This window comes from Equus asinus, chromosome 14, assembly GCF_041296235.1.
Source record: "Equus asinus isolate D_3611 breed Donkey chromosome 14, EquAss-T2T_v2, whole genome shotgun sequence".
Classification (NCBI taxonomy): domain Eukaryota; kingdom Metazoa; phylum Chordata; class Mammalia; order Perissodactyla; family Equidae; genus Equus; species Equus asinus.
The window spans coordinates 1,712,592-1,739,638 of NC_091803.1; the positions used below are offsets into that span (position 1 = coordinate 1,712,592).

Sequence of the window (27,047 nt, forward strand, 5' to 3'; positions counted from 1 at the left end):
CTCAGAGGTCAGGGTCTGATGGGGCAGACACACTCGTCTCTCCACAGGGGGAAGATGAACAAAGCGCACACACGGCGGGACCCGCTGCTTGCTCTGCCCGCGGCGGGGAACAGCCGGAGTTAGTTCTGCATGCATGGACAAGGGGGCCACAGAAGGCTGCAGGGCGACAAGGGAGCTCACGCCATGGCCCCCAGCCCAGGCTGACAGCCTCCGCCAGGTCCCATCACAGGGCAGCAGGGTCGGCAGGCACAGGGGCTCAGAGAACGGCCGCATCTCTGACCTGTCCTCTCAGAGAATCAGGGCCCAGCAGGGGAATGAAGAAAACTCTTCACCTCAGGAGGGTGAGCCCAGGGCCAAGAGAGAGCAGGTGCCACGAGGCAAAGGACACTGCTGCCTCTTAACGACCCTCCACACCAACGCAGTATCCCATGTCAGTGCACAGGCCTCCACGGGCAAGACAGGCTCTGCGTCCAGGGCCCAGAGACAGCAGGTCAGTCCTGCTGACGCTCTCCCCCAACACTGCTCAGCCTCCAAGGTGCAGCTGCAGCCCCAGTCCCCTCAGTGAGACCCCAGCAGCGTGCCCCCTGCCCTCCGCTGACTCTTGTTGCTACTGGGGGCTCTGGCCCTCTCCCCACAGTAGGCACCTGGGGACATCAGACTGGACCACAAGCTCCACAGTGCTGACCATGTCAACAGCCTGCTGGTGTTCACACAGCCAGCAGAGGCCAGCACGAGGCAGGCCACGGGGGCACCAACGTGCTCGCTAAGCATCAGGCTGGCTGCTTTCTGCTCCTCCTCTGGGTCCTGGAAGCCCCAGACCCCCAACTCGGTCTGCAAAGCCCAAGACCTCGATGGAGCCGGCATGGACACAGCAAGCAGAGCTGAGCTGTCAGGACATGGAGAAAACGAAAAACCCCCGCAAGATTGCCCATCCTGTGGCCTGGCTGGCGGGGCTTCAGGGCGCCGTGAGGTGCACTTGCGTATTGAATGCAGCACCATCCTGGACGGCCACAGTTACTCATTGGAAACTAATTTTTGAAGGTATTTTATAATTAACACTAAGATATATTATGGAGTAAATTACACAAAAGTCATGGGTATTTAAATAGATCATGAAACTGACACAAAACATCCTCGTGGGACAACTCTCCTGGATGACGTGGCCCGGCCACCAGAGCTCACCTGAGGAGAAGCCCCAGAGCCCCGACCTGTGCCGTGTAGGCGGCATCCAGGTGCTTCCCACACTGCAGCCACCGTGCTCTGGGGCCAGGAGCGTGTGGGACTTGCCGAGATCCACCCAGGGGATAAGGCTGTCTCCCAGCCAGAGCCCTCTCCTCTCCCGTGCAGCCCCACGCAGGAGGAGCCTCCTCCAAGACAGAGTCCAGCAAGGGGTGCGTGCGCGAACAGAGCTGAGGACCACTCGCATCTCACCCAGGGGCATCGGAACTAAGACGCGATTCTCTGTACACGAACCAGACATCTGAGAAAGGAGCCTGGGAGCCCCACAACCTCGGGCCCTAACAGGTCAGCGGGGCGAGCCAGCCCTCCCTGGAACTCCCGTCTCTGCAAACGTGAGCTTGCACCGGTGCGTCTGGTCTATGCTGCTGCCCTGTGAGCTTCTGAAGTGGAAAACAGCTTATGGGCTTCTGCCGGGTCCCCACAGTTGGCCAACTGCACACAGCAGACACCCGTGTGGGGGCCAGGGTGCGAGGGGCACCTCAGGAAGGCTCCAGCGCGGTCCTGGCCCAAATGCTTAAAATGGAAGAGACAAGTGTTCTGAGGGCTGGAAAGGCATAATGCCCCTCATTTCCCTGGCTTTTTATGAGAGGCTATATTAAAAATGGTTTAAACATAATAAAATCTGTTACATTTATGGCAAGAAAATATGGAAAGACAATAAAATTAGCAGAGCATAGAAATGAGAGAATACTGAACATCCTTGGCTCTCCAACAGAAACAGACAAGGAACAGTCGAGATTGTTAAATTGAAAGGAATTTAAACCAATTTGAAATTCAAAGTTCCATTTCTCCTTCCCTGCTGAGCTCTGTCCCCGGGGACACTGTGCACAGAGATGAGGGCAGCGCTGCTGGAGGCTCCGAGCTCATCTCACAAATGTGCTCACATACGTGGCCTGGAAGAGTCATGATTGCTCCGGCTGGGACCCCAGCTTCTGATCTGCGGTGACTGCAGAGCAGCCCAGGCACGTCCCTTCCCACATACCTCACTCCTCTGGGGGCTTCCTTTACTGGACGATGCCAGTGCTCCCACCCCGGCTCCAGGAGCTGACGTCACACCGGGGCTGGGAAGCTCACCAAGACACGACGGGTTCCCAACTTAGGTCTCCCTGGTCAAGGAATGGCTCTGCTTCCGCCAAAATGGAAATCAGCAGGCACAGAAGTCCTATGATCTCCAGGCTCAGGCCTGAGGGCCGGGCCACGCCCACCAGGAACCCCACCTGCAGGAGGCGCCTGACGCCAGGACAAGCCAGCCTTTCAACAGAGGCTGGTGAAGGGACGGGCCTATACGACAACCGCTGGACTCAGCACACCCCTCTTCTCCCGTCTCTGTGCTGCCAGGAAAATCAGACTCGGCAGAAAGGACAAATCCGTTTGCCTCTATCTCAAGATTATGACCGACGGCACAGCTGTTTCCCTAGGCCCACCTTACTTGGTTTCTGTTTGTTGTAAATTAATAGACGTTACTTTTTAGAGCAGGTTTAGGTTTATAGAAAACTGAGCTGAAATTACAGTTTCCGTGCACCTCCCACCCAGTTTCCCGCTGTTAACACCTTGCATCAACGTGGCATGTTTGTTACGACTGACGAACCAATACTGACACGTTATTATTAACGAAGTCCATAGCTTCCATTAGGTTTACTCTTTGTGTTGTGCATTCTATGGATTTCGAGAAATGTCCAATGTTATGTAGCCACCATCACTGTGCCATACAGCATAGTTTCACTGCCCGAAAAATCCTCCATGCCACCTGTTCATCCCTCCCTCTTCCCTGACCCCTGGGAACCACCTCTCTTTCTATTGTTGCCATAATTTTGCCTTTTCCCGAATGTCATATAGTTGGAATGATACAGTACGTAGCCTTTCAGATTGGCTTCTGCTCCTTAGCAATATGCATTTAAGGCTCCTCCATGTCTTTTCACGGCTTGATAGCTCATTTCTTTTGAGGACAGAATAATATTCCATTGTGTAGATGGACCACAGTTAATTCGTTCACCTACTGACGGACATCTTCGTTGTTTCCAAGTTTTGGCAATCATGAACAACACTGATAGAAACATCCAGGTACAGGTTCTTGTGTGGATGTAAGCTTTCACATCTTTTGGGTAAATACCAAGGAATGTGATTACTGGATAGCATGGTAAGAGTACGCTTAGTTTCATCAGAAATCGCCAAACTGCCTTCCAAAGTGGCTGCACTATTTTGCATCCCCACCAGCAGTGACTGAGAGTTGCTGCTGCCTACATCCTCATCAGCATTTGGTGGCTGCTGCCCCCCCCATCCTCATCAGCATTTGGTGGTGACGGTGTTCTGGATTTTGGCCATTCTCACAGCTGTGTGGTGGTATCTCATTGTTATTTTAACTTGCATTTTTCCAGGTGACATACGATGTGGAGCATCTTCTCATATGCTTACTTGCCACCTGTATATCTTCTCTGGTGAGCTGTCTGTTCAGATCTTTGCCCATCTTTTTAACTGGGTTGCTTTCCTACTAAAGAGTTTTAAGAGTTCTTCGTATATTTTGGATACCAGTCATTTATCAGATATACGTTTTGCAAATATCTTGTGCCACTCCACGGTTTGTCTTTTCATTCTCTTAACAGTATCTTCCACAAAGCCAAAGTTTATAACTTTAATAAAGTCCAGCTCATCCACTTTTTCTTTCATAGATCATGCTTTTGATGTTATATCTAAAAAGTCACTGCCAAACCAAAGGTCAGCTAGATTTGCTCCTGTTACGTCCTAGGATTTTCATAGTTTTGCATTTTAAATTTAGGTCTATGATGCATTTTGAATGAATTTTTGTGAAAAGTGTAAGATCTGTATCTAGATTCATTTTTTTTAGTTCAGCCTGTGGATGTCCAGTTGTTCCAGCAGCACCTGTTGAAAAGACTGTCACTGCTCCATTGTCTCGCCTTTGATCTTTCGTCAAAGAGCAGCTGACTACACTCACTGGGGTCTGTTTCTGGGCTCTCTATTCTGTTCCCCTGACCTCTGTCTCTTCTTTCACCAGCACTGCGGCGTCTTGATCACTGTAGCTTTACTGGTAAGTCTGGAAGTCGGGAGTGTCAGTCCTCCAACTTTGTTCTCCTTCAATACCGTGTTGGCTCTTCTGGGTCTCTGGCCTCCACATATAAACTTCAGAATCGCTCTGTCAATATCCACAAAATAATATGCTGGGGTTTTGATGGGGATTCCACTGAATCAACAAGTTAAGAAGTGGCGTGCTGACAGTACTGAGTCCTCCCACCCATGGACATGCTGACAGTACTGAGTCCTCCTACCCATGGACATGCTGACAGTACTGAGTCCTCCTACCCATGGACATGCTGACAGTACTGAGTCTCCTACCCATGGACATGCTGACAGTACTGAGTCCTCCTACCCATGGACATGCTGACAGTACTGAGTCCTCCTACCCATGGACATGCTGACAGTACTGAGTCCTCCCACCCATGGACATGCTGACAGTACTGAGTCCTCCCACCCATGGACATGCTGACAGTACTGAGTCCTCCCACCCATGGGCATGCTGACAGTACTGAGTCCTCCCACCCATGGACATGCTGACAGTACTGAGTCCTCCTACCCATGGACATGCTGACAGTACTGAGTCTCCTACCCATGGACATGCTGACAGTACTGAGTCTCCTACCCATGGACATGCTGACAGTACTGAGTCCTCCCACCCATGGACACGGGACGTCTCCACAGTTATTTAGCTCTTCTTTGATTTCTGTCATGAGAGTTTGATAACTTTCCTCATATAGATCTTGTATATATTTTGTTAGCTTTATATTTAAGTATTTCTTTTTGTTTTGTTTGTTTTTTGGTGCTAATATAAATGGTATTAGGTTTTTAATTTCAAATTCTAATTATTCAATCCTGGTACATAGGAAAGTAACTGGCTCATATATATTAACTTTGTATCCTACAATCTTGCTATAATCACTTATTAGTTCTAAGAGTTTTTTGGTTGATTCTCTAGGATTTTTCAACACAGATAATCATGTCATCTGCATAGAAAGACAGTTTTATTTCTTCCTGGCCACTGTACATGTTTTATTTCATTGTCTTGTCTGACGGCTTTGACTTCCTCAACTTGTCCCTGATCTTGGCAGGAAAGCATCCTGTTTCTCACTTGGATGAAAGATGGAAATACGTGACAAGAAATCAGCTTTTCTACCCAATAAAAAGAAAAATCCACCTCTTACCCAGCACCTCACCACAGAGCCCAGCAGCTCAGTGAGCTCAGCAGCTGTCAGTGTCCCCGGGAGACCCCATCTAATCACTAAGGACTGTTCTGGGACCTCGGAGGCCTTATCCTCTCAGGGCACATGGTGGCCCCACTGCACCCTAGAGAGCACTGTAAGGCCGCCCAAGTTCTTAACGTTAGCAGAAACCAGGCGGGAAGCAGTCTCGAGCCAGTGGGCCTCCCACACTGGGCATGGAGAAGAAGAACACCTCGAAGGAAACCAGCTCTGCTGCTGAAAATCGGAGACTTCGTCCTTCAACCACCCCCAGTGTGTGGCAAAATGGCCTCTTCTCTGAGACACGAATAACCTTCCCCAGAAAAACCAAAATGGGGCAATCTTCCCAGATGTGTGATGAAATGGAGGAACAGCACTCAAATCAGGATCTCAAAGAGACACCACACTGGAAGGCGGGAGCAGCAACAGCTGTCCTTAAAGGAGAGCCAGCACTGGTTCCTCCACCCCTCCACCTACACGAGGAGTGCTGGGCACCCGCTGTGTCGGGAGGAGCTACGTCAAGGAGATCTCTGGGGATCTGCTAGGCACCCCCATTCCAACTGCAGATCTGGGTGAGGCCAGATCTCCTTCACGTACCTCCACCAAAGTACGCATCCCAGCAGACTGAGCACAGGGGCAGATACGAGACTCCAACCACCTTCTACTTAGATGTTAAGGAGATCTGCAAAGCGTAAACAATGTCACTCTCCTCACTAAATTTTGTTGTTTTAGGAAATATATTTTTCACAAATGTATTTTATGTTAAGAGATAATTAAGTTGGTTTTAATGAAACTATAATACAAATATAATTGTAAATAATTTTTAAAATTTGTTTTCATTTCCAAGAATGGTGAATATTGACAGATATGACCCCTACAAACAAAAGCTCTTTCTTTTCAGGGCTGGCCTGGTGGCATAGTGGTTAAAGTTCACAGGCTTCGGCAGCCCGGAGTTCGCAGGTTTGGATCCTGGGTGCGGGCCTACACACCACTCATCAGGCCACGCTGTGGCAGGTGTCCCACACACAAAATAGAGGAAGACTGGCACAGATGTTAGCTCAGCAACAATCTTCCTCAAGCAGAGAGAGGAAGATTGGCAACAGATGTTAGCTCAGAGCCAATCTTCCTCACGAAAAAAATTAATACTAAAAAAAATTTTTAAAAGCTCTTTGTTTTCAATAACTTTTTAGAGCAAAGGGTCCTGAGACTAAAAAATCAGAGCCATGCTGGGGTAGGAACCAGAGTGTTCAGCATGTTCAGGTGGCAAGGAGTCCAGTCTCTGAGAGACAATGTGCTGAATTCTCATCCATCAGCTCATAACAACGTGCGTGTGCTTATTATGAACACGAGTGTGAATCGTGCTAATAAAAAGGCAACATGCATTTAGCAGAGTCCTGAGTCCCAAGAATCTGCATTTTCAGGACATCTCCCTGCACATTATTCTGAAGCAGCTGGCTGGGAACCTGTGAAATTCTGGCATCTGGGAAGTGCGGCCAAGCGTGTCCCTCACGAGCCAACCCTTCCAGGCCCGGGCAGAGGAAGCTCCTCGGGCAGGGCTTGCCCTCCTGATTCCACCCGGAGGGTCTGTGCTCCAGGCACAGGGAGGTCTAGGAGGTGCTTGGTGCTGGCCGCGGACTGACCAACACTGCCCGCTCGTGGCTAAAGCCATGCTGCGCTTCCCACCGAGTCCGTTCCACGCTGCACTCCGCCTCCAAATCGGGAGAGGATCAGGACAAGGGGCCTCGAGACCCTAAGGAGTAAGCGAGTGAAGCAAGCCTGAGAAGGCACTGCCCGAGGAAAGCACTGCCAGGAGAGTGGGCACAGGTTCCGGACACAGACATGCCGAGTCCACACCCAGACTCCACACCCGGTACGCACGTGACCTTGGGAAACTGGGTAGGGGGAGGAGCACAGTACCTAGCGTGCGGGGCGAGGTGAGGATCGAGGAGAAGGATGTACGGAAAGTTACTGGCACCCACAGGTGCCTAATAAACGCACGTTTCTCTGTTCCTGCTCTGTCTTATCCAGTTTTTAACAGGATCGAGAGATCTCTCAGAGGCACAGCAAACCTGCAGGCCGAACGAGCCCTCGGAGGCCTCTGTCCCCAAACAAGCCGACCTGAGCCAGGTGTGCTCAACAGCCACTCACGCCTCCAGCCACGTCCTCGGGGACAAGAGGCTCATCCCCACTCTGCCTTCTCACCTCCATCCCGTCTCCCTACATCTCCTCTACACGAGGTTATCAGAGCAAGGCCACCGAGGGAGGGAGGCGCAGACTGCTTTAACGCTCTGCCAAACAAGGCAGGAAAGCGCACCGAGGTTGCCTTACGGCATTAGAGAGCCGCTTTCCTACACATGTATGCGGAGAATCAATATGTGTGTTTTCCTGGGCTTGTTCTCTAAAATGAGCCAGCGGCAGCTGGGCTTCACGGCTGAGTGGGAACTTCTTTGGCGCAGAGCTTATAAGGGTCACGTGAGTTACCAGGGAACTTGAGAGAAGTGTCAATAAGAAGCCTTGACTCTTCCCAGATGGGAGCCCTGTGCATTAGCACAAGGCCTCCAGAAACTTGGCCCTTATGTACCTGGGACCCCCTTCAGTCTCACCAGACGGCAGATTAAGGAGCCCTGGCCATCCACTCTGGCTCTTGCTGCAAGGGTGGGGCTGCTTTCTCTGGGCTGGGCCTCCGTGAATTGCTTCCAAACAGACAAGGAAGCACAAGTTTCAAGGCACCAAGAGATTCCGAGACCTACCAAAAGATTCTTTCACTATCTCTTTCATTCAACAATTAACAACATTCAGGTATTATTCACTTCCAGTTTTGTACACATGTTTGAGGAAATCTAGATTCTACCACCACCTCTGGGCAGGGGCGGGCAATAAAGATGTTGTCTGCTTCCAAAGGATGGAGCTGACTCAGGCACCTTCTTCAACCTCAATGGCTCTCGAGATGGTGTTTCCCACTCGGGGCGCTGAGACGGGCGCTCTCTGCTCTCTAACAGACACATCACCAGGCAGGTTAAGGATCTGACGTAACTCTACACACTTCCTTCTCCTTCCCTTTCTGCCACTTGGACACATCACCTCTTGCCCTACCCAGCTCCAGAAACCACAGTGACAGTTCATCAATACCATCTCTTCCCCTACTGGAGGGAGATTTGTGATGCAGTAATGTCCAAAAACGTCAGGCAGGGAAGACAAGCTTTTCCAGCAGTCTCTGGGTCACCTGTGACGTGCCATCACAGCTCTAACACACAAGGCTGACCCCTGACCCCTGCAATCTGAAACAGGAACTTCCTCTGGCCCCCAGAGGTTCCCCAGAGGGAAAGGCAGGCGGGCAACACGCTGGGGCAGTGTGTGGTTTCCGGCAGTAACGTCGCGACAGCAGCCACTGGCTTGCTACGATAAACTCAAGTTCGAGGCGAGGAAGACAGTGAGGACTAGCACCCGGGGCCCTTCCACGATACCACAATGTCACCTCGTCCTGGCTCCATCACTGAAACTGCCTGAGCCCCCAGGGGCTGAGTCGGCTGAAATGACAGCAAATACAACACACCCCTACTTATTTATCACCTACTACATACGAGGCCGCACCAGACCTTTCAAGACACCCTAGCAAAGCTGAAATTAAACCTTTGCTGTGGATGAGAAAACTGGGCTGAGCGACAAGTGACCAGCACAGCCCACATGGGGTCCCAGAGACCACAAACCCCGCTCCTGGGACAGCAAAGGCTGCCGCTCACTGAGCACCCTCTTGGGGTCAGAACTTCCACCATCTTCGATTCTCCAATAACCTTGCAAAAGCCGGTGCATGACCCTGACTTTTTAGATGGAAAAGCAACAGAGGTTCCGAGAACCTGAGGAAATGGAGGTGCCTATAAGCTTGAGTTCGATGTTCAATCAGAGGCCCCAGAGCCCGGCCCTGGACGAGACAGACAGGCTCCCCTCTCACCAAGCTGCCATTCCAGCACGGAGGGGGATGGTGAGCGAGCACATGGGAGATCCCGCCTCAGCCGCACCCCCCACGTGCGTGGTCTGACCTCTGTAGGCAGGGAGAGGACTGTGGGTGAGGGTCGAGCATGAACTGAGGCAGCGTGTTCCTCGATGCCTCAACAGCAGCCCACTTGGTGGCCATTAGCCTGAGCTCTGGCGCAGACAGTAATGCACTCCTCAGGCTGCTGTTCCCACCTGCTGAGCTGCGTGATTTGAAAGGACTCCCTGGTCTGAGCCGAGGGCTAACATCTCACTCCACTGCAGTCACAGCTCTCAACTCCCTTAGCCAGAATATGCACTCCTAACCCACAGGACGGCCCTTCCTCCTCCAAGTTCACAGGTCTGCAGTCCAAGGCTTGCCAAGGAAGGTGTGCCCAGGTGTCCTGTCTGCTCTCAGCCAATGTAGCCGATGCCCCTTGGCCTTGGCCTACAGGATATATGGCCTTGAGAGCCCAACCTGGCCCCCAGTCTCTGAGCCTGCCTCTGGTCTCTGGAGGAACCAGCTGCTAGACCAGAGCCCCTAGTGTGTGGGAAAAACAACAAAAGTGATGGCAGAAGCTGTCATTCAAACAGCGCCAGAGGCTGGGCTGGGGCAAAGGACACGTCCTGAGAATCCCCACTAGCCACAAGAAGAAAGCGGACGAGGTCTTCAAGGCCACAATGGAAGAGGCTTCAAGAGCCCCAACCCAGGGTGTTCCAGTATGGGCCAGGGCGAGGGGCTCTGTGTGGAGACAGCAACACACCCTCACACTGTGTCAGTGACACGGTGGTACCTGGAGAAGGCACACCCTCACACTGTGTCAGTGACACGGTGGTACCTGGAGAAGGCACACCCTCACACTGTGTCAGTGACACGGTGGTACCTGGAGAAGGCACACCCTCCATCTGGCCACTCCAACAATAGCTGATGGTCCCCATCACCTTCTAATGACAACAAGAAAAGCACTCGCTCTGGGGGCTGCTGGCAGAGTCCTCATCACGGCACCCTTCCGTCTCCAAGAAAGCAAAGCCGTGCGGGTGAGGCCCAGGAGCTCGTGACAATGGAAGGTGGCTTCGTGTGCTTAGATGTCATGTCACAAGCTCATAGTCAGAAATATTTAAAAGTATTTTAAAACTAAACAGATTATATCATTTGATTTTTGCCTCTGTTCTTAAAGTGTTTTCTGCCGTGTAAGCTTCCAAAATTTTTATGGGGTCAAATTTAGCATTTTGTCTTCTATGGTTTCTAAGGTCTTGTGTGCTACTTAGACAGGCCTCTCTGAGATGATAAAAAGTTTCACATGAAAAAAATAAACAGCCCAGAGACCAGGAAGCCCTGTGTCCTAGGTCTGACTCCATCTGCGCCCCAGGGTGGAGTCAGAACAAAGCCCCTTCCCTCCAGGCCTCAGCCTTCCGGGGTTCTCCAAGGACCCTCCAGTTTGGGGTTCTGGGACGTGGATGCCGAAGAGCCCTGGACCTGCTGCTCTGCAACACACCAAACCACACGGCAGGCCCACACAGCTACGCTCCTGTGGGTTCAGCCCTCAACTGCCCTGAAGCACCTGCGCACCGCCACGAGCTACGCTTGGCTTAAGACCAGACCCACGTAAGAAACCAAAGCTTGTGGGCAACTTTCAGATGCTCATGCCAGAACCTCCCACTCTTTGTCAGTCCTCAATGTCTCTGCTCAGCTCCCCATCACCCAAACATCCCAGAGGCAAGGGCTTAGCCAAACTCACTGGTACCCACACATAAAAACTAAGAACACTGGTAGCTCTCTGACCAGCCCCAGGCCAGCGCCGCACACATCCTTAAAGTGAGCCTGACAATAACCCTCAAGGAGAAGAGTGCAGGTGCCTCTCCCTCCCCACAGCCAGGACCACGGCATGGAGAGGCTGACCAGCTCTGTCCAGGTCCTACACTGGCAGCAGCAGAGCCAGGAGCACGGCAGCGTCTCACTGGAGCTGGGCGCCTTTCCTGTACCATGCCACCTCGAACGCAGAGCCACAGCTGGTGCAGGACTCCGGCAACAGAGGCACTTCTGATGCTAGCAGATGAGGAGGGGGAGGGAGTCCCATGCGCTCTTGGATCCGGCCTGGACTCGCCCCACAGAAGGCAACAGGCAGAAGGCAGGGAAAGGCTTGGCCACACCCCAGACCGAGCACTCTGCCCCCCGAAAAGGACAGGGGTGACATAGGCCCCGTGTTCCCCAGATAGAAGGCAAGGCCCCAGCCAGGAGAAATCCAGAACAGAGACAAGGCCTCAGGGCCTGGTTGCAGATGGGGAAACAAGGCCACAGGCCACTCAGCCTGGTCTTCGCACACCAAGGGGACAGCTAGATGAACTCTGCCACGCGGCTTCCAGAGTAATTTTCCTACAGCAACTGCTACAGAACTAACCGCTCAGAAATTGATCCCATTTGGGGTAAGAAAATTTTTTCCAGTGCTTGAATAAAAGGGGGAGTTTCGCATTTTATCCACTTCCACATCCCGTAACAATAAAACTTATTTAAGAGGTCTATGAATATGTAAATGCTATTTTAAATACGGAAATGCAAAACATGCAAGAAAACAGTCTGGGTGTGAAATATTAATGGCATCTCATCCTGCTGAAAAAAGACAACAGAAGCTGGCTGAAGTGGCAGGTTGAGGAACGCTGGCCGGCAGTGGCAGGTCAGCTGGACCCAGGCCCTGCTCAGTCAAGAGGACCAGCACCCGCGCCGAGAGCTCTCCCTGGAGAGGGAGCGCTGTCAGTCCCGCAGTGGGCACACAGCGCCTGGCCTCAGCCCACACAGCTGCCTCTGCCCTCTGCAGGCCCGCCCAGGCTGGCCTCTGCTACCAGATGCCCCCATTCCTGACCTGCTGCTGGCTAACACACTGCCTGCCACCGCCTCTCGGCCACCTCGACCCCATCACACTCCCCTCCAGAGCCACAGAGACCTAATCTAGAGTCCTTGCCAGCACAACCTCAGGCTGCACAAGCTCCCCCAGCACGCATCTGCCACTTGCCCACCCCTGGGCAGAGCGTGGCACAGGAGCGCTAGAGGAAGAGCTGAGTCCTTCCACCCAAGCCAGGGCGAGAAGGGCCCGGGGCAGGATCCTCTCCCCAAGCGACGGAGCAGGTAGACCTCCAAGACTCCGGGAACTGGAGCACAGGGTGCCCTGCTGGGTCAGAGGCAGGGGGACTAGAGTGCAGCAAAGCTGGGCGAGAACTCACCCTGCACAGTCCCCTCCGAGGCTCAGAACCTTCAGGTCTGCGTGTGGAGCAAAGGGCCCAGAGGTCACGCAAGACCTCGGCTGGCAGGGCCTGTGGTGGGCCACACACACGCCTCCTCCAGGTAGCAGCACACCTGGTGCATCTGCCGAAAGCGAAGGCCCCACAAGCATGAGGCTAATGACCCCCAACACAACAAAGCCAGTCTTCTTACAGAAATTCTGCCACCCTCGCACCAGGGAGCTCACAAGACCGGAGGGACCTTCTTGCAAGGTACTGACAGGAAAAGGAGTGACCAGGCCTTTCTCCACTTGACAGATCAAGAAACCAGGTCATGTAGAGTGATTAAGTTCTTGGTACTCAAACTGTGGTCATCGGACCAGCGACATCACCATCACCGGGAGGGTACAGGATATACAGACCCTTGGTCCCCATTCCAGACCCGCTGAACCAGAACCCACACTTAAAGACCAACAGGTGATTCTTTACGCTTACTGAGCCAGAGAAGTGCTGGGCTAAGGGACTGTTCCGAGATCATCCCATAGAAACCACACAGTAACGAGGAGCCAACAGACTCCCCACTCCACAATGGCAGCCGAGCTCAAGCATTACCTTTGGGAAATTAAAACAGCCAAGCACCAACTGCACGATGGACTCCCTCATCCATCTCCCAATTTATCCTCAACGCAAGCCTGTGAGAAGAGACCGTTCTCCTATGGTGAAGTGCAAGCCGACTGTTCAGCTTGTCTGAAGCCTTGTCTCTAAACAGGACAGCCCCAGACCCAGGTCCCAGGCTCTGCCCCCGCCAGAACTGCTCATCCAAGCCACTGCTTTTCCAGCAGCCACCCTGGGCAGTGCCAGGTGACAATCGCACAGCCAGGAAACCCCGCAATGCCTGCCAGTGAGCCCAGACATCCCTCTGGACCCAAGGACAGACTGGATTCTCTCTTAGGGATGAGGGGGGCTTGGTCTCAGGGACAGAAGCCACATGGTTACAGTCTGGAAAATAAGAGCGACTCAGACAGGTCCCAGGGCCAAGCTGGAGGGGCCGTCAGTGCTGAAGGTCTGTACCCACCATAAGAGGTGTGAAGACGGCTCCCGCCTCGATGTGCCCACCCTGTGGGTCTCACCCACTGATCAGGAAATGACTGGAGGACCCAGAAAGTGCTGCTTAAGGGGAGGAACAGAGAGCCCAGTTCCCAGGGAAGCACCTGTGAAATGCACCCTTGCACCTCCAGCTCCTCCAGTTTGCGCCCTTGCGATGGCCACCCCACCCCGCCCCCTCCCCAACTCTAACTGGCCACAGAATTTATAGGCGTGGTGACAGCACTCCCACTGGGGAGGCCATGGAGGAGGCTGTGAGGATGGGCCGGAGGAAGTGGCTTCAAGTGCTGCCGGCACCACCTCACGTCCAAACGCGGGCACTGCAGGCAGGTGCCAGCACCCATCACGCCCGATGCCCAAGAGGGTCCAGGGTCCCTCCATTCAGCCACACTGTCACAGGCGTGGCTAGGTTCCCTTTTTCCCGCCAAGTCTCAAGCAAGAAGGGAGGAGGTCTGAGAACCAAAGCGACAGGCAGACCTGAGCAGATGGGGTCACCACCTATGCTATTTTCTGGGTTTGTTTTTACTGTTTTGCACAATTCTGGCCAGATCTAATTCAAAAGCTACTTCCTCCAAGAAATGTTCCCTGATCTACTTTGTAACCAGAAAATAAATATATGTCTCCTCTAAACAAACACCCGAGCCTTCTCCGTGCTCCATGTTAGTGTGTATGAGCACACGCGTGCATGTACTCACACGTGCACACCTGTGTCCTCTGCACAGGTCATCATCCGCATCTATGCTCCCACAGGGCCCGCCCCGCCCCGCACACGGCATGCATTCCACCCACATGCGCATCACACTCGGGAAAGCAGTGGCCAAGCGCTCATCAGAGCCGTGGTCTCGATGATACCACCCGCCTGCTCAGAGGGACACTGGGCCCAGCCACACTGAGGAGAACACGGGCGGTTCCACCGGGCTGCAGGCACAAGCCTGGGGCAAGACCCACCTGCCCAGGGGCCATCCAAGGACAGTCAGGTCACTCATCACTGAGGTATGAAGCTGGACAGCAAAGTCTGCTCACTAGTAGGACTGTGCAAACAGTTTGCAGTCACGCATCTGCCACAGTGGGAGGCCGACCAGACACAGGTGAGAGCCACCAGGACGGGGAGTCGGGAGCCACAGGGACCAGTGTCAGGCCAGCCAGCCGGGAGGCCACCAGAGGTGCCAATTCAGCCACTTCAACTGCTGCCACACCTGGTCAAACAGGAGACCAAATTCCGAGAGGAGCAGCCATGATGAACCAAAGGAGAAGACGTGGACACGCCAGTCCATCCTCCACAGGCGCTCCAGAACGACGCCCCATCCACCTGTCCCCAGTCCTGGCTGGGCTGGGTGAGGGAACAGGCACCCACAGAGCCATCACGCTGCCTTACCCTACCCCGAGCTCAGGGAGTTAACAGTACACCTTGGGGTAGAGAGAAGACGTTTACTATTCACTCAACAAATACTACTGGGCATCGATTTTGTACCAAGCACACAATGCCCAAAGCCCCTGCACTCTTACGGAGTTTACATTCTAATAGGGAGAAATACACAGTAAACATATCAATCAACCAATCAATAAACAAATGTGTCAGATTAGTGCTATGAAGAGCACGGAAGCAAAATCAGGAGGAAAAGGAGCAGTTGACAGCGTGGGGAAAGACAGCCTCTCCCGCAAGGTGCCACCTGGACAGAGACAAGGTAAGAAAAGGATGCACACCAGTGTCTCGACAGGACCAAGAGCAGAAGCCCTATGTCAGGCAGCATAGTTGGAATGTTCCAGAACCGAAAAGAGCCATGCAACCTCCTAGCAGATGAGGTGAGCAGAACACTGAGGGAGGTGAGGCCCCAGTCACAGGGTGGGGTGACACGGGGGGTGAGAGCAGCTGGACCCCAGGACATCAACAGACCATGGCTTTCCTTGCGAGTGAAATGGAAGGCCCCCAGAAGGTTCTGTGCACCCAAGTGACATGACCTGACAAAAGGGCCCTCCTGCCACTGTAGGCCCTGGCGCAGAGACAATGCTGAGAAGAGGGCCAACTGGAGGGACAAACTGGAGGAAGAGCGGCCAGGGGCTAGCCTCGTCATCAGGCAGACGATGCTGGCTAGCGATGGGGCGGGAACAGTGCTTGGACTCTGGGCGCACTTTGCAGGCACAGGCAAAATAACCTCCTTGTGGTTTACATGGGAGGTGAGGAAGACGAGAGAATGAGAAGGGCCAAAGCCGAAGGCCCGTGCCCGGAGCACAGTGGCACCTTTCACTTCCAGCACCTTCCTCCCATGTGCACCCACTCACTCTGTACCAAGTGTCTGCTCTGTGCCATGAACTGTGCTCTGGCCAGAATCACAGTGGGGAACACAGCAACCCAGATACAGTCTCCCCTCTGATGTAGACAAGTTTAGCAAGCGTATGATGAAGACAAACTTAATTACACAATATATAATCCAGAGGGAAGCCTAATTTAGGTGGGAGTCAGCAAAGGCCACCTGAGAAATTAAAATTCAGGCAAGAACTGAACTCAATGCCACTGCTAGTGGGGAGACAGGCGAGGAGCGTGCGTGCCAAGTCAGGATGGGCACGGGGTCCGGAAGCTGAAGGAGGGCAGATGTGGCAGAGGCACCGAAACAGGAGATGGTGAAATGAGATGAGGCTGGAGAAGTCAGGGGGCCGGGACCCCAGGAAGGAGTCAGCATTTACTCCACGGGGAGCGGGGGGTCACGAAAGGACCTGGGGTGGGGAGCTGTACCATCTGATTTCCATTTTAAAGAGATTCCCACAGACAGCTTTGTGGAAGCCGATGGCAGAGCACACAAGAGTGAAAAACAGTGACATGAATTCTCGTCATCTGAAGGAAAAAGTGGTGATGGAAAGAGGTACAGGTTCATGAACACACACACAGCAAAGAGCCACACCGCGTCAAGAACAAAGAGCACCTGCTTCCCGGCAAGGCCTACACCTGAAGGATGCGCGCAGGGACCCTGGGCACACGCACAGCTCTGCAGCAGAGAAGCAGAGGAAGGTGACGGTGTGCGTCCGGAGCGGGGGGCCTAGTCTGACTCTTCATTCATTAAACACTCACTGAGCAGGGCCAAGCCTGCGCTGGAATCGGAAGTGCAATCATGAATGTACAGAGCCCAGGCCTCAAGCGGCTCTGGTCCAGCTGAGGAGAGGGACAAGGGCGGAGAGGGACAAAGGTGTGAGTGCTAGAGCAGAAGAGAAGCCCAAGTCGGAGGAGACTGCTCCCACCCACATTCAGGGCAGCTGGGGGGCTTCACAGCAAAGGGCTTCCTTCTGGCTCCAGCCAGGGCTGCCCAAAAGTGTCACCTTCCTCTCCAGAGGAGGCAACAGGAGCAGAAGCAGCCCCCGAAACAGCCCTGGCGGCCCGCTCAGCAGAAGACAGGACCCCCAGGCGTGGGAGGCTGTGGGGCTCTCCCTCCGGGGGGCCCTCGCACACACAGGCACGGGCACAAGCCTTGTAAGGCCTTCAGCAGGCACCAGGCTGAAATGCCAGCACGGGGTGGAGGGCAGGGTCGCAGACTGCCCAGAGTCCAGCCAGGAAATGGCCAGCCCCAGGGCTGCCATCCACTGTGCTGACCAGACTGAACAGGTGACCAAGTGGAACAACAGAGGAGGTGTATGGAGGAACCGGAGCAGGATTAGCACCGAGAAGGCGGTGAGTCCCGATGTTCCGAGACCTTCATTGTCACAACAGGAAGACGAGGTTGCCGATGATGGTGCTTACAAACAGCAGCAGCAGCTCCCGCGTACTGAGAGCCCCTACTCGTCAGGCACCGAGACATGCGACTTACACGCGCACCTCAGTTAACTCTCACGTTCCCGGCGAGTGGGGTCAACATCTACTACAATCTCCATTTAACAGACAGAGAGAGATGAGGAGAGAGACAGAGAGACGAAGAGTGGAGAGATGCTCAAGAACTGTTCGCCATGGTACACGGCAGGGCTGAACTTTGACTCTGCTCTAAGGCCACACTGCCCAACACGGAAGCCACTAACCACAGGCGACTATTTAAACTTAAATTACAGACGCAGTTCTTCACTCACGCTGGCCACAATTCAAGTACTCAGTAGCTACACGTGGCCAGCGGCTACTGCACTGAACAGCAGAGACACAGAACACTGCCAACATCACAGGAAGTCCCGCCAGATGGTGCAGTCTATGCCAGACAGACAGCATGGTCTACACGGGACAGACGGCCAGTCTACCCCAGCCAGACCACGGGGTCTAAAGCAGAAGCCTGGGCTCTGACCTCTGCCCTGCAGCAATCAGCCAAGATAGGCGGCCACAAGCGCTAACTCCCAGAGAGACTCACAGGGCCCCGGAGACAGTCAGGGTGTGAACAAAACTGAGGCTCCAGAAACGCTGGGGCTTCCTCAGAATCTCACAGCCACAAACAGAGGGAAGACGCAGGGATGCAGCTACAAATCTGAGCCCCTGGCACCACAGGTATGCGTCTGCTGGCAGTCCCTTCATCCCGTCTGGACAGACGTACATACATCTCGGTGCGCCTCCCGCGGCCAGGACAGGGCGCTCAAACCGGGACTCCAGAGCCACACGCCATGTGAGCGGTGTGACTGCCACCAGCTGGGGGAGCTCAGCCTGGCCTGAGGAAGAGGCTTCCTGGAGTAGACCCACCAAGCTCACTGCCATGTCCTTGGAACTTACACGCTGCAGTGGGCTGCCACCAAGGAATGCACGGAGACAACCCATTGGACACAGGCTGGTTCGACACCTGCCAAAGCCCATTTCCATCGAGCGGCACCAAGAGCCGAACAGACAGGCAAGGCCTCAGCCCTCACCACTGAAAAGCCCCGGGCCGCTCCTGCAGAGACAGTAACTGGCTAAGACGAGCATGAGGCCTGGCAGGGGGCTGGCCCAGCTCAGAAGCAGGGCAAGCTGTGGTCACTGCCCACTCACAGGCCACTCTTCCCCAGGACAGGAGCAGGCAACTCTCCAGCACGGATTCTCTGCAAGAGGCAACCACAAACCACAGCCTCCATGCTCTCCCTGCAAAACACAAGCTTCTTCCAGGGAAGACAAGGGGACAGGTGGACGTGGCAGAGTGCCCCCAGGACGCACCTGAGTCATCGCGAGGGAACCTGAGGCAGAACTCGGCTATGGCCCAAGGTCAACACCGCAGTGCAGACTCCCCTGGGGTCTCCGGCTCTGAATCAAGACCACTCAGGTGATCACTGGGCCCCTGGGAGCCCACAGAAGTGGAACGCCACCCACAGCGGACGCAGCACAGAGGGACAAGCTCTAGCCAGCCCAGTGGACAGTCAGGGCCAGCGAGGCACCACCCCTGCCCTTTGGCAAATTCGTCCAGAGCCTCGACCTGGGCTTCTGTCAAATCTGACTTTCACTGTTGCTCTGGCACTTCCAAGCTGGTGGCCCTGTGACCAGCACAGCACAGGCAGCCCCCAACAGGCCTCGATTCACCCACCTGTCACAGTCACTGTGCATACGTATTCAGCCTCTGTTGGTTCCTTCCTTCATTCCACAAACACTCCCTGAGCAGCACACTGGACCAGCCTTCTTCTCGTCGCAGGGAGAGAGAGAGCACAGAAGGAGCTCGGCGACAGCAGGAGTGCGCAGACCCACTGTAGACAGGGCAGTCCAGGCAGGCCTCAATGACCCAGAAACGTCTGAGCACAAACCTCAAGGGGCGAGAAGCCAGGCCGCACAGGTACGCCTGAGAGAGGGGCACACCGGGCAAGGAGAAGAGAGGCCCAAGGTCTCAGGGCAGGACGCCAGTGGGACTAGAGCCGGCTCTCACCCACCACCCCAGAATCACCCGTGTCATGGTCATGGACGACTTCCATCCTGCCCTAGCATCCCCGCCCGCCTTGTCAGCCGTGGGCCGTGGGCAGAGTCCGCAGACTCCCGCTGCAGCTGTACCCTGCCCGTCTCGAAGGAGACGTCTTCCACACACTCTCCAGTCCAGATCTCTGACCCGACTGCAGACTCGATGGCAACGACCAGCTTCACCCGGTTGCCTGACAGGCTTCGTAACATTATCTCATGCAAAACTGAATTCCAGGTCTCTGTCTTCACCTGCTCATCTGCTGTGTTTTCTCCACGTAAGAGGCAAACCCATCATTCCATATGCTCTCCCCAAAACTACACCCACGTCTTTCTCTCTTACCGGCCGTATCTGATCCCGAGCAAACTGCCACGTCTGCCTTTCACACGCACCTGCAGCTTCAACCCCTGCTGGTCTTCTCTGGCCACACACAGACACACTTTCTCGCCCCTAATGAGCCCACTGGGAAACTCACCACTGCTGTGCCCTGAAGTGGCCCAGAACTTCCGGGTACCTCGAAAATGACGATAATGACAACAAAGATGACGACTGTAATAACTAGGTAACGATGTGCTTGCTGTCCCGGGCACCAGTCTGAACGCCTCACACAGCTTATTCAACTTACCCTTCAGAGCACTCTTACAAAGCTATCATCATCATCATCGTCTTGACAGGCGAGGCAGAGAACAGCTGATTAAACTGTCCAGGGAGACACTGAGCTCCTTGGCGGTGAGACCGAGATCCCAACACAGGCAGCCTGTGCTCAGACCAGTGAGAGCCTCGAAACCCTCAGCACAGGTCAGGCACGGCATGACATCCACTGGATGCAGAGAACAGGCCTCTGGTCCTTATGAGTCTCCTGCACCCGCTGCTGGCCTTGCTGGCCTCTGGACAGCTTGCAAGCACTGTAACTCACACTGACACAGGGTGACAAAGGTGACGAGGCCCACTCATATTCCAAGATGGTGTGAGAGGATAGCCTTAAATGCTTTGGACAAACAGCGGGAAAGGAGCCACATTAAGAATTATGACTGTCACGCTGACCTTAACTCACCCTTGGGAGGCGACAGAGAAACCCATCAACCTGGTAGATGCCAGGAAAACCCACCAGCACCGCCTTCTCTGAGATGGACGGTGAGGGAGAAGACCACTCACTCCACCCATTTATCCTTGAGCCCCCTGCACTACACAGCTCTCTCTTTGCAGCATCGCCCAGAGCCCCAGGCCCCTGAGGAGGGCAGCAGCGGCCCAGGCTGAGGCAGCAGGAAGCTGGCAGGGGCGTCCAGAAAGGCCCACCAGCCTTCTACAGCAAGACCATGACTCCAGGGCCTTCAGGGCTTGTCAACCTCTGATGACTTGAGGCCAAGGGCTCTTCCGAGACATCAACCGCCAGAGGAGACAAAACGTGATCTTTAAAACAAACTGCAGTGATCAGAGCAGCCCAGAGCTAGACTGTGCTTCTGGGTGTGAAGAGGTGGTGCTTGAAGGCTGACTGCACACAGGGAATGGTCAGCCTACGAGAACCGGCCCAGCGGGTGGGAGCGCACGCGCACAGCAGCCCCAGGCTGATTCTGGTAGCAGCTACAGCAGACACTCAACAAGCTCCACCACACCCACGTCAGTCAGTGGCTTCTCCTCACTCACTTCTACGGGGGTTCTGCCTTCACTCTGCATCCAGGAAGGGGACCCGAGGCGTCACACAGGCGGGCTGGCCCCAAGCCATGCAGTGGGCCCCTGACCCAGGTCTCCACTGCAGCAGAGAGACAGTGAAAAGGGAGCCTCTCCACCCCATGTCAAGTGCTTCTCAGGGACGTGGGCGCCATCTCAAGTAAACCGTGTGCAGCACTGAAGACGACAGAGTGGGATTCAAATCCTGTTTCTCCAGCTTCCTGGCTAACCTGGGCTCAGACTTCTCACTACACAACAGAGAAGAACAGCAGCACCCAGCTCGGAGCTCTCAGGGGAGACCCTACGTGAGGCACTCAGCACCGAGCCTGGTGCAGGCAAGCGCTCGGTAAACACCCATTGCCCCCACCGCCACTGCCGTCGCCATCAGCACCACCACCATCGCCACGCCTACTGGGGAGAAACCTGCGTCCTAGAAGCCGGCAGTCCTGAGAAGCCCCCGCCCACTCTGGCCCCTACTCTCCAAAGTAAGCCCTTTATTTCCAGCAAAGCAGAGAACCAGGATGTCACAGGTCCCCGCACAAGGTTCCCAGTCCTTGTGCCTCAACACTCCTCAGAGCACATCAGCCCATTACCCGTCAGAGTTCGGAAGACGACGGTGTGGCCGTGGTCTGAGCCATAAGAGAATGCAGCCTCCCCTGTGGCCTGGCCCTCAGAGTCCCCTGGCTCTACCAACAGCGGACTGGGAGCAGTGCATGGGGCGTGAGCGGGGTGTGGGGTCCCGGAGACCCCAGGATGCTCATGAGGGCCCAGCGAGGGCAGAGGCGGCTGCACAGCAGCATCACGTAAGCGCTATGTGGAGAACAGGACACACCCAGATCTGCCCCCAAATCCTGAGCACTCACATGTCCTCAGCACGCATCCATGACAAAGCGTGAGCCTCGAGGACCCGAAACCGAAGCAGGGCAGCAAGAAGGGAAGAGGGCTCCCCGCGCTGTAACTGGGCTCCTGTCCAGAGGTCCTGACAGACCCACTCACACCAGTGACGACAGGGCCCCTGAGCAACCCGAGGACGGCCACCAAAACGAAACACACAGAGAACCTGGCCCGACGGCTCACAACACCCTCTACCGGACTCGCACGCCGACACTCAGGCCCCCAAAGACGCCCTACAAGCTGCCAACCAGAACTCTGCCCAAGCCCTGGTTCCACGAGGGCAGAGGACTCGCCATACACACCTGACATCACCCGGCGCTTCCTGGGCGCCAGGCATACTATCACCACCTCGCTTCATCCGCAAACACCCTACAAGACACTAGCCCCATTCTGACAGAGGAAAACGTAAAGTAAAGGTTCTTAAAGCAACCAGGTCCATCCCCGCCTGCTGGAAGGAGAAGACACCCCTCTCTCCTGCAACTTGGAGGGCTAAGGAAAGGTCGCGCCTCTGAAACCCCCAGCCTGAGCACCAGGAGGAGGCCAGGCCCCCCGCCAGGAAGGCAGAGTCAAACTCATGGCAGAGCGCAGAAGCAGGATCCCAGTAACAAAGCAGGAACACTCTCCTGGTGCCAGGCTGGCGGCGGCCTGGCACACGGCTCGGAGCTGTGTCATCTTATCTCCCAGTGAGGCAGGTGACGGCTTGTCCTCTCAGCTTCCGCACATGCAGGACACTTTCCTTCACCTCATTTCGCACGAAGTTTGTACCAGACCCTCCCTGGGCTGCTATCCCTCATTCGGTACTGGGCAGAGAAGAGGGTGAGGTTCTGCCCTGAGATGAGCTGGAACGCACCAGCCGTAATGACGGAGAGAGGCGATGCAAACCTGAGTAAGGCAGCAATGGTGAGATTTCCGTGGGGGAGACAGACGCCGACAAGACGGGCTTGGGAAGACCAAAGCCACAGGACCTGCTCTCGGCATGGGCTGCATGGCGGCTGAGACAGGAAGGCCCTGTGAGCCGCAGGCCCCATGCCCCGCCTGCCCAGGCACCGGCTGCACCCCTCATTCTCACCTCTTGCCAAGGTGCCCCTTTCCATCGAACCTGACTTTCTGCTTAACTGCCTTAAAGATGTGCAGAAATGGAATCAGTCGTTCCAGCCTTACAAGGCCTCCTGGCCCTCCACACACAACATCACGATTGAAGCAATGCCATTGTGCTGCCTGTGACAATGGCAGCTGCCCACAGGATCCAGCTCCCCGCCACCTCCCCACGGGAGCTTGCACATAAATCTATTATAAATGAAGGAGGCAGGAAGTGCCCAACAGCTCCTTATTGTCTGACGCCTTAAGAACATTCCTGGACTGCTCTGAGCCCATTCTCTCATCCGGAAGAGGGAGACCACAGTAGCGGTGTCCTCCTGTGGTGCCCTGTGAGATGAACTGAGCTCTGAGCTCGACGCCTGCAGGGACCATCCTGCAGGAGAGGAGAAGCACAGACCTCTTTCGTGGGGTGCTCAAGACTCACCATTGCTCCTGGGAAGGCTGCATCAGCTCTCAGAAGAAACCCCAGAGTCCTGAGAGGTGGACAAGTTGCCAGGAGTCTCGCAGACCGCCTGCCCACCATGGAGGACTGCTCCCTGAGGCAGAGTCCACTCCTAAGCTGATCCCCAGAGACAGGAGATGGCTGAATCCACATTTACGACCACAAGCACAGCTGCCGTCCGGGGACCGGCAGATGGGAGTTATTTCTTCCCCACGGTTCTCCACACATGGAGGCTGCTCTTCCTGCTGCTGGTCAAAGCAGGTAATTTTAGAAAGAACCCCACAGTTTGGCAGGAGAAAAATGCAGACAAGTTCCCTTTCCCCTAATAGTTCATTCTGTTTCAAATTCAAAGTAAAATGAAGAGGATTGCCTGGAAAAACATTAAAGCTTTAATTCCAAATCACTTTTAATGCCCATTTCATCTGACAGTAGCTTTGAAAGCAAAAAGCAATCTTTATCATCTGAGGTTTTTAAACTAAATTGATGTGATTATGTCCAACATTACCAGATGCTTCTAAAAGCCAATTTTCAAGTGACACAAGCCCCCAAAATAAGAAAATCTTCCTGTAGCTACTAATAAATTATTAAAACACTATCTCCACTGCAGATGAGGCTGTGCTGGATAATCAATGGCCAACAGGCTGGCTCCTCACAGACTGGCCCAAACCACCAGTCAGGTCTTGCGGGGCACCCGAGGGCTCCCACTGTGGTCACCTGCCTCTCAGCCTGTCCCTAAGCCCCTTGCTCCCTGGAGGAGCCCGAGCTCCCTCAGCGTCCAGCCTCCTCAAGTGGTTCAAGTGGGAATAGGACCAGCTGAAGCTCAGCATGGAATCCCATCCTCTGCTGGTAACTCGTCTAGGGGGTCCCAGGAAAGGTTTCCTTATTCCAAAAAGGAGACCCAAAAGAAAGAGGCCCCTCCTTTCTGCCTGTGGATGTGACACCCAGAACCTGGGCGGCCACCCTGCCTGGGCACCAGAGAACAGCGATGACGGCACTCCTGGAAGAGCCCAGGTGTGGTTTCATAAAAAATAAGTACTAGGTCTGGGTTCCCATTCCTGGCACAAAGCTCCTTGAAAACCCTTGGCATTTCTGAAGTGACAGGAGCATCTTTCATTATTTATAACATGCCCCTTTCAACCATAACCGAGTTTATGTGAATGAGGTGACTCCTGGGGCTCCCCAGACAGCTCCAGATGGGGGCTGGATGCCAGAGGGACCAACCATGTCAGGAGAGGGCTGCAACTTACAGCTCCACCCCCATCTCTAGGGAGGGGAGGGGCTAGGGATTGAGTTATTCACCAACAGCCAATGATTTACTCAGGCATGGAAACTCCAGAAGATTCCCTAAACCACCTGGCTCAGAGAGCTTCCCAGTGGGTAGGGTATCCGGGGAGGGCATGGAAACTCTGCGCCACCCCATCCCTCACCCCACGCATCTTTCCCATCGGGCTGTTCTGATGCACCCTTCGTAACAAACCAGTGATGGTAAGTAGACCGCTTTCCTGAATCCTGTGCATCGTTCTAGCAAATTATCAAATCTGGTGGGGCTGGTGTGGAGGAACCCCTTAATCTGCAGCCAGACAGAAGTTGGGGGCCAGCCTTGTGGGACTGAGCCTTCACCTGTGGGGTCTGCGCCAACTCCAGGACTTGATGTCAGAACTGAACTGAACTGCTGGACAGCCAGCAGGCGTCAGAGAGCTGGAGAAGCGGAGCTGGGAAACGCACCGCGCACTTGGTGTTGGGAGGCAAACCTCACACCAGGCCCTGGAAGAAGTCACGCAGCTGCCTGCCCCGGGACTTCCTGCCGGGAAGGACGCACACTTCCTCCCTGCTAAACCGGGGGCAAGGGTTTTCTGTTGTTTGCAGCGAAGGCATCCTGGCTGCTCTGTTACTCTCTGTGGGCCTTCCCTGAGTGCAGGAGTCTACACACGCAAACATGCAGACACTTGAACCCAGGGTCCAGGTTTCCAAACCATCAAGGGTTCACTCAGAGCCCACGCCTCTGCAAAGACGAAAAATCCTTTCTCACAGACCCACATGCCAGAAAGCTAGCCGACAGGGATCCAGTGGCGATGTGGCAGGCCCTTGGCATGACAGCATCACGTCGCCTGAGCTGAGTCTCACCACCACGCGACAGGAACGTGGGGCACCTTGCACCCTGCAGCCCCAGCTCCCGCCCACTCAAGCTGAGGCCGACAGAACAGCGATGCGCAGCTGTTCCCGAGCTGGGGCACACACATGCCGGCCCCGAGCGTTCCGAAGCAGACCTGTCCCTGCCCTGATCACGCGGGCCGCCAGGCCTACCTGCAGGTGATGGAGCTGTTCCTGTCCTTCAGGGCAAGCTCTCGCTGCTGCAGCTCAACAATGAATCTGGAAAGGTCTTCGGGGGTCCTGTGGGATCAAGAACACACACTCAGCACCAGCTGTTTCCTGGAGGGGGACCTGGTTCTGCACACTAGATGGCTGCCAAAAGCCACGCCAGCAGCTGCTGCTTCAGAGACCCAGGACAAGTCAAGTCCTGTGCCCTGTTCCCAGGGCAGTGTCTGCAGCACTGCTCACCACCTCCTGGGTTCCACCCTCGGCCCCCCCACAGCTACAGCACATCTGGTCAGTTATTATTACGAGCCTTGATTTTATTTCATCTGGGGAAACAGGGTCAACGCATAACAGCGTCACTCTGCTGTGAGGACAAGGAGCGTGTGAGAAGCACCTTCCAAGTCCTGGCTCAGAGGAGGCACTCCGTGCACTTCAGTCTCCTTTCCCCCCTTTCCCTTGCAAACCCACACATAAAGCAGCAGCAATAATAAAAGTGAGAACAACAGAGGCCCACAGGAACAATGATGCTTTACAATTTTCAAAACTATTCCAGATTAATTATCTCAGTGAGTGCTCAGAGCAACCCTGTGGTTTATCGTTTCCATTTTACAAATGAGAAAACTGAGACTCAAATGGCTGGTTCTAGCCTGCTCCACCCTGAGCAACACTGAGCCTCCATCTGAACCCCATGCTCTAACTTGCACCAGAGCTCAGGAGAACACGCACCAAGAACGGCTCTGAGAGGCTGAAAGGAATACACAGTGGGGGGGTGAACACTCTCTGACACACACATGGGCACACACACAGGGGGCTCCCTGGCATGGAGTGGCCAAGAGGTGGGTGAGCTCAAGGCCTGAGGACCAAGCACAGAGCCACGCACGGCAACACTGTGTGAGGCGCTGGGGCCTTACCCACTCCCGTTTAGGCAACGGCCACTCCATCACAGTGGTCAGAGGTCCACCTTCCCTCCACTGTACCAGGGCGCCACGACCCAAGCTACACCAAGCAGATGCGCCCTCCGTGGGAAGTCTACACAAAGCTACAAAGACA

At 54.6% G+C, this 27,047-nt stretch overlaps 1 protein-coding gene across 4 annotated transcripts in view; it reads right to left on the reverse strand.

The window, feature by feature from the left end:
- The window catches only part of MAD1L1 (mitotic arrest deficient 1 like 1), a 415,485-nt gene that overhangs the window by 312,245 nt on the left and 76,193 nt on the right, over positions 1–27,047 (reverse strand). For 3 of the 4 annotated variants that reach the window (XM_014846667.3, XM_044746860.2, XM_014846671.3), the window contains one exon: positions 25,986–26,072. In XM_014846667.3, coding sequence (XP_014702153.1) covers positions 25,986–26,072 — 87 coding nt within the window. Of the gene's footprint in view, positions 1–23,663; positions 23,800–25,985; positions 26,073–27,047 lie in introns of those variants that run through there. The other variant, XM_044746861.2, reaches the window with a different exon arrangement.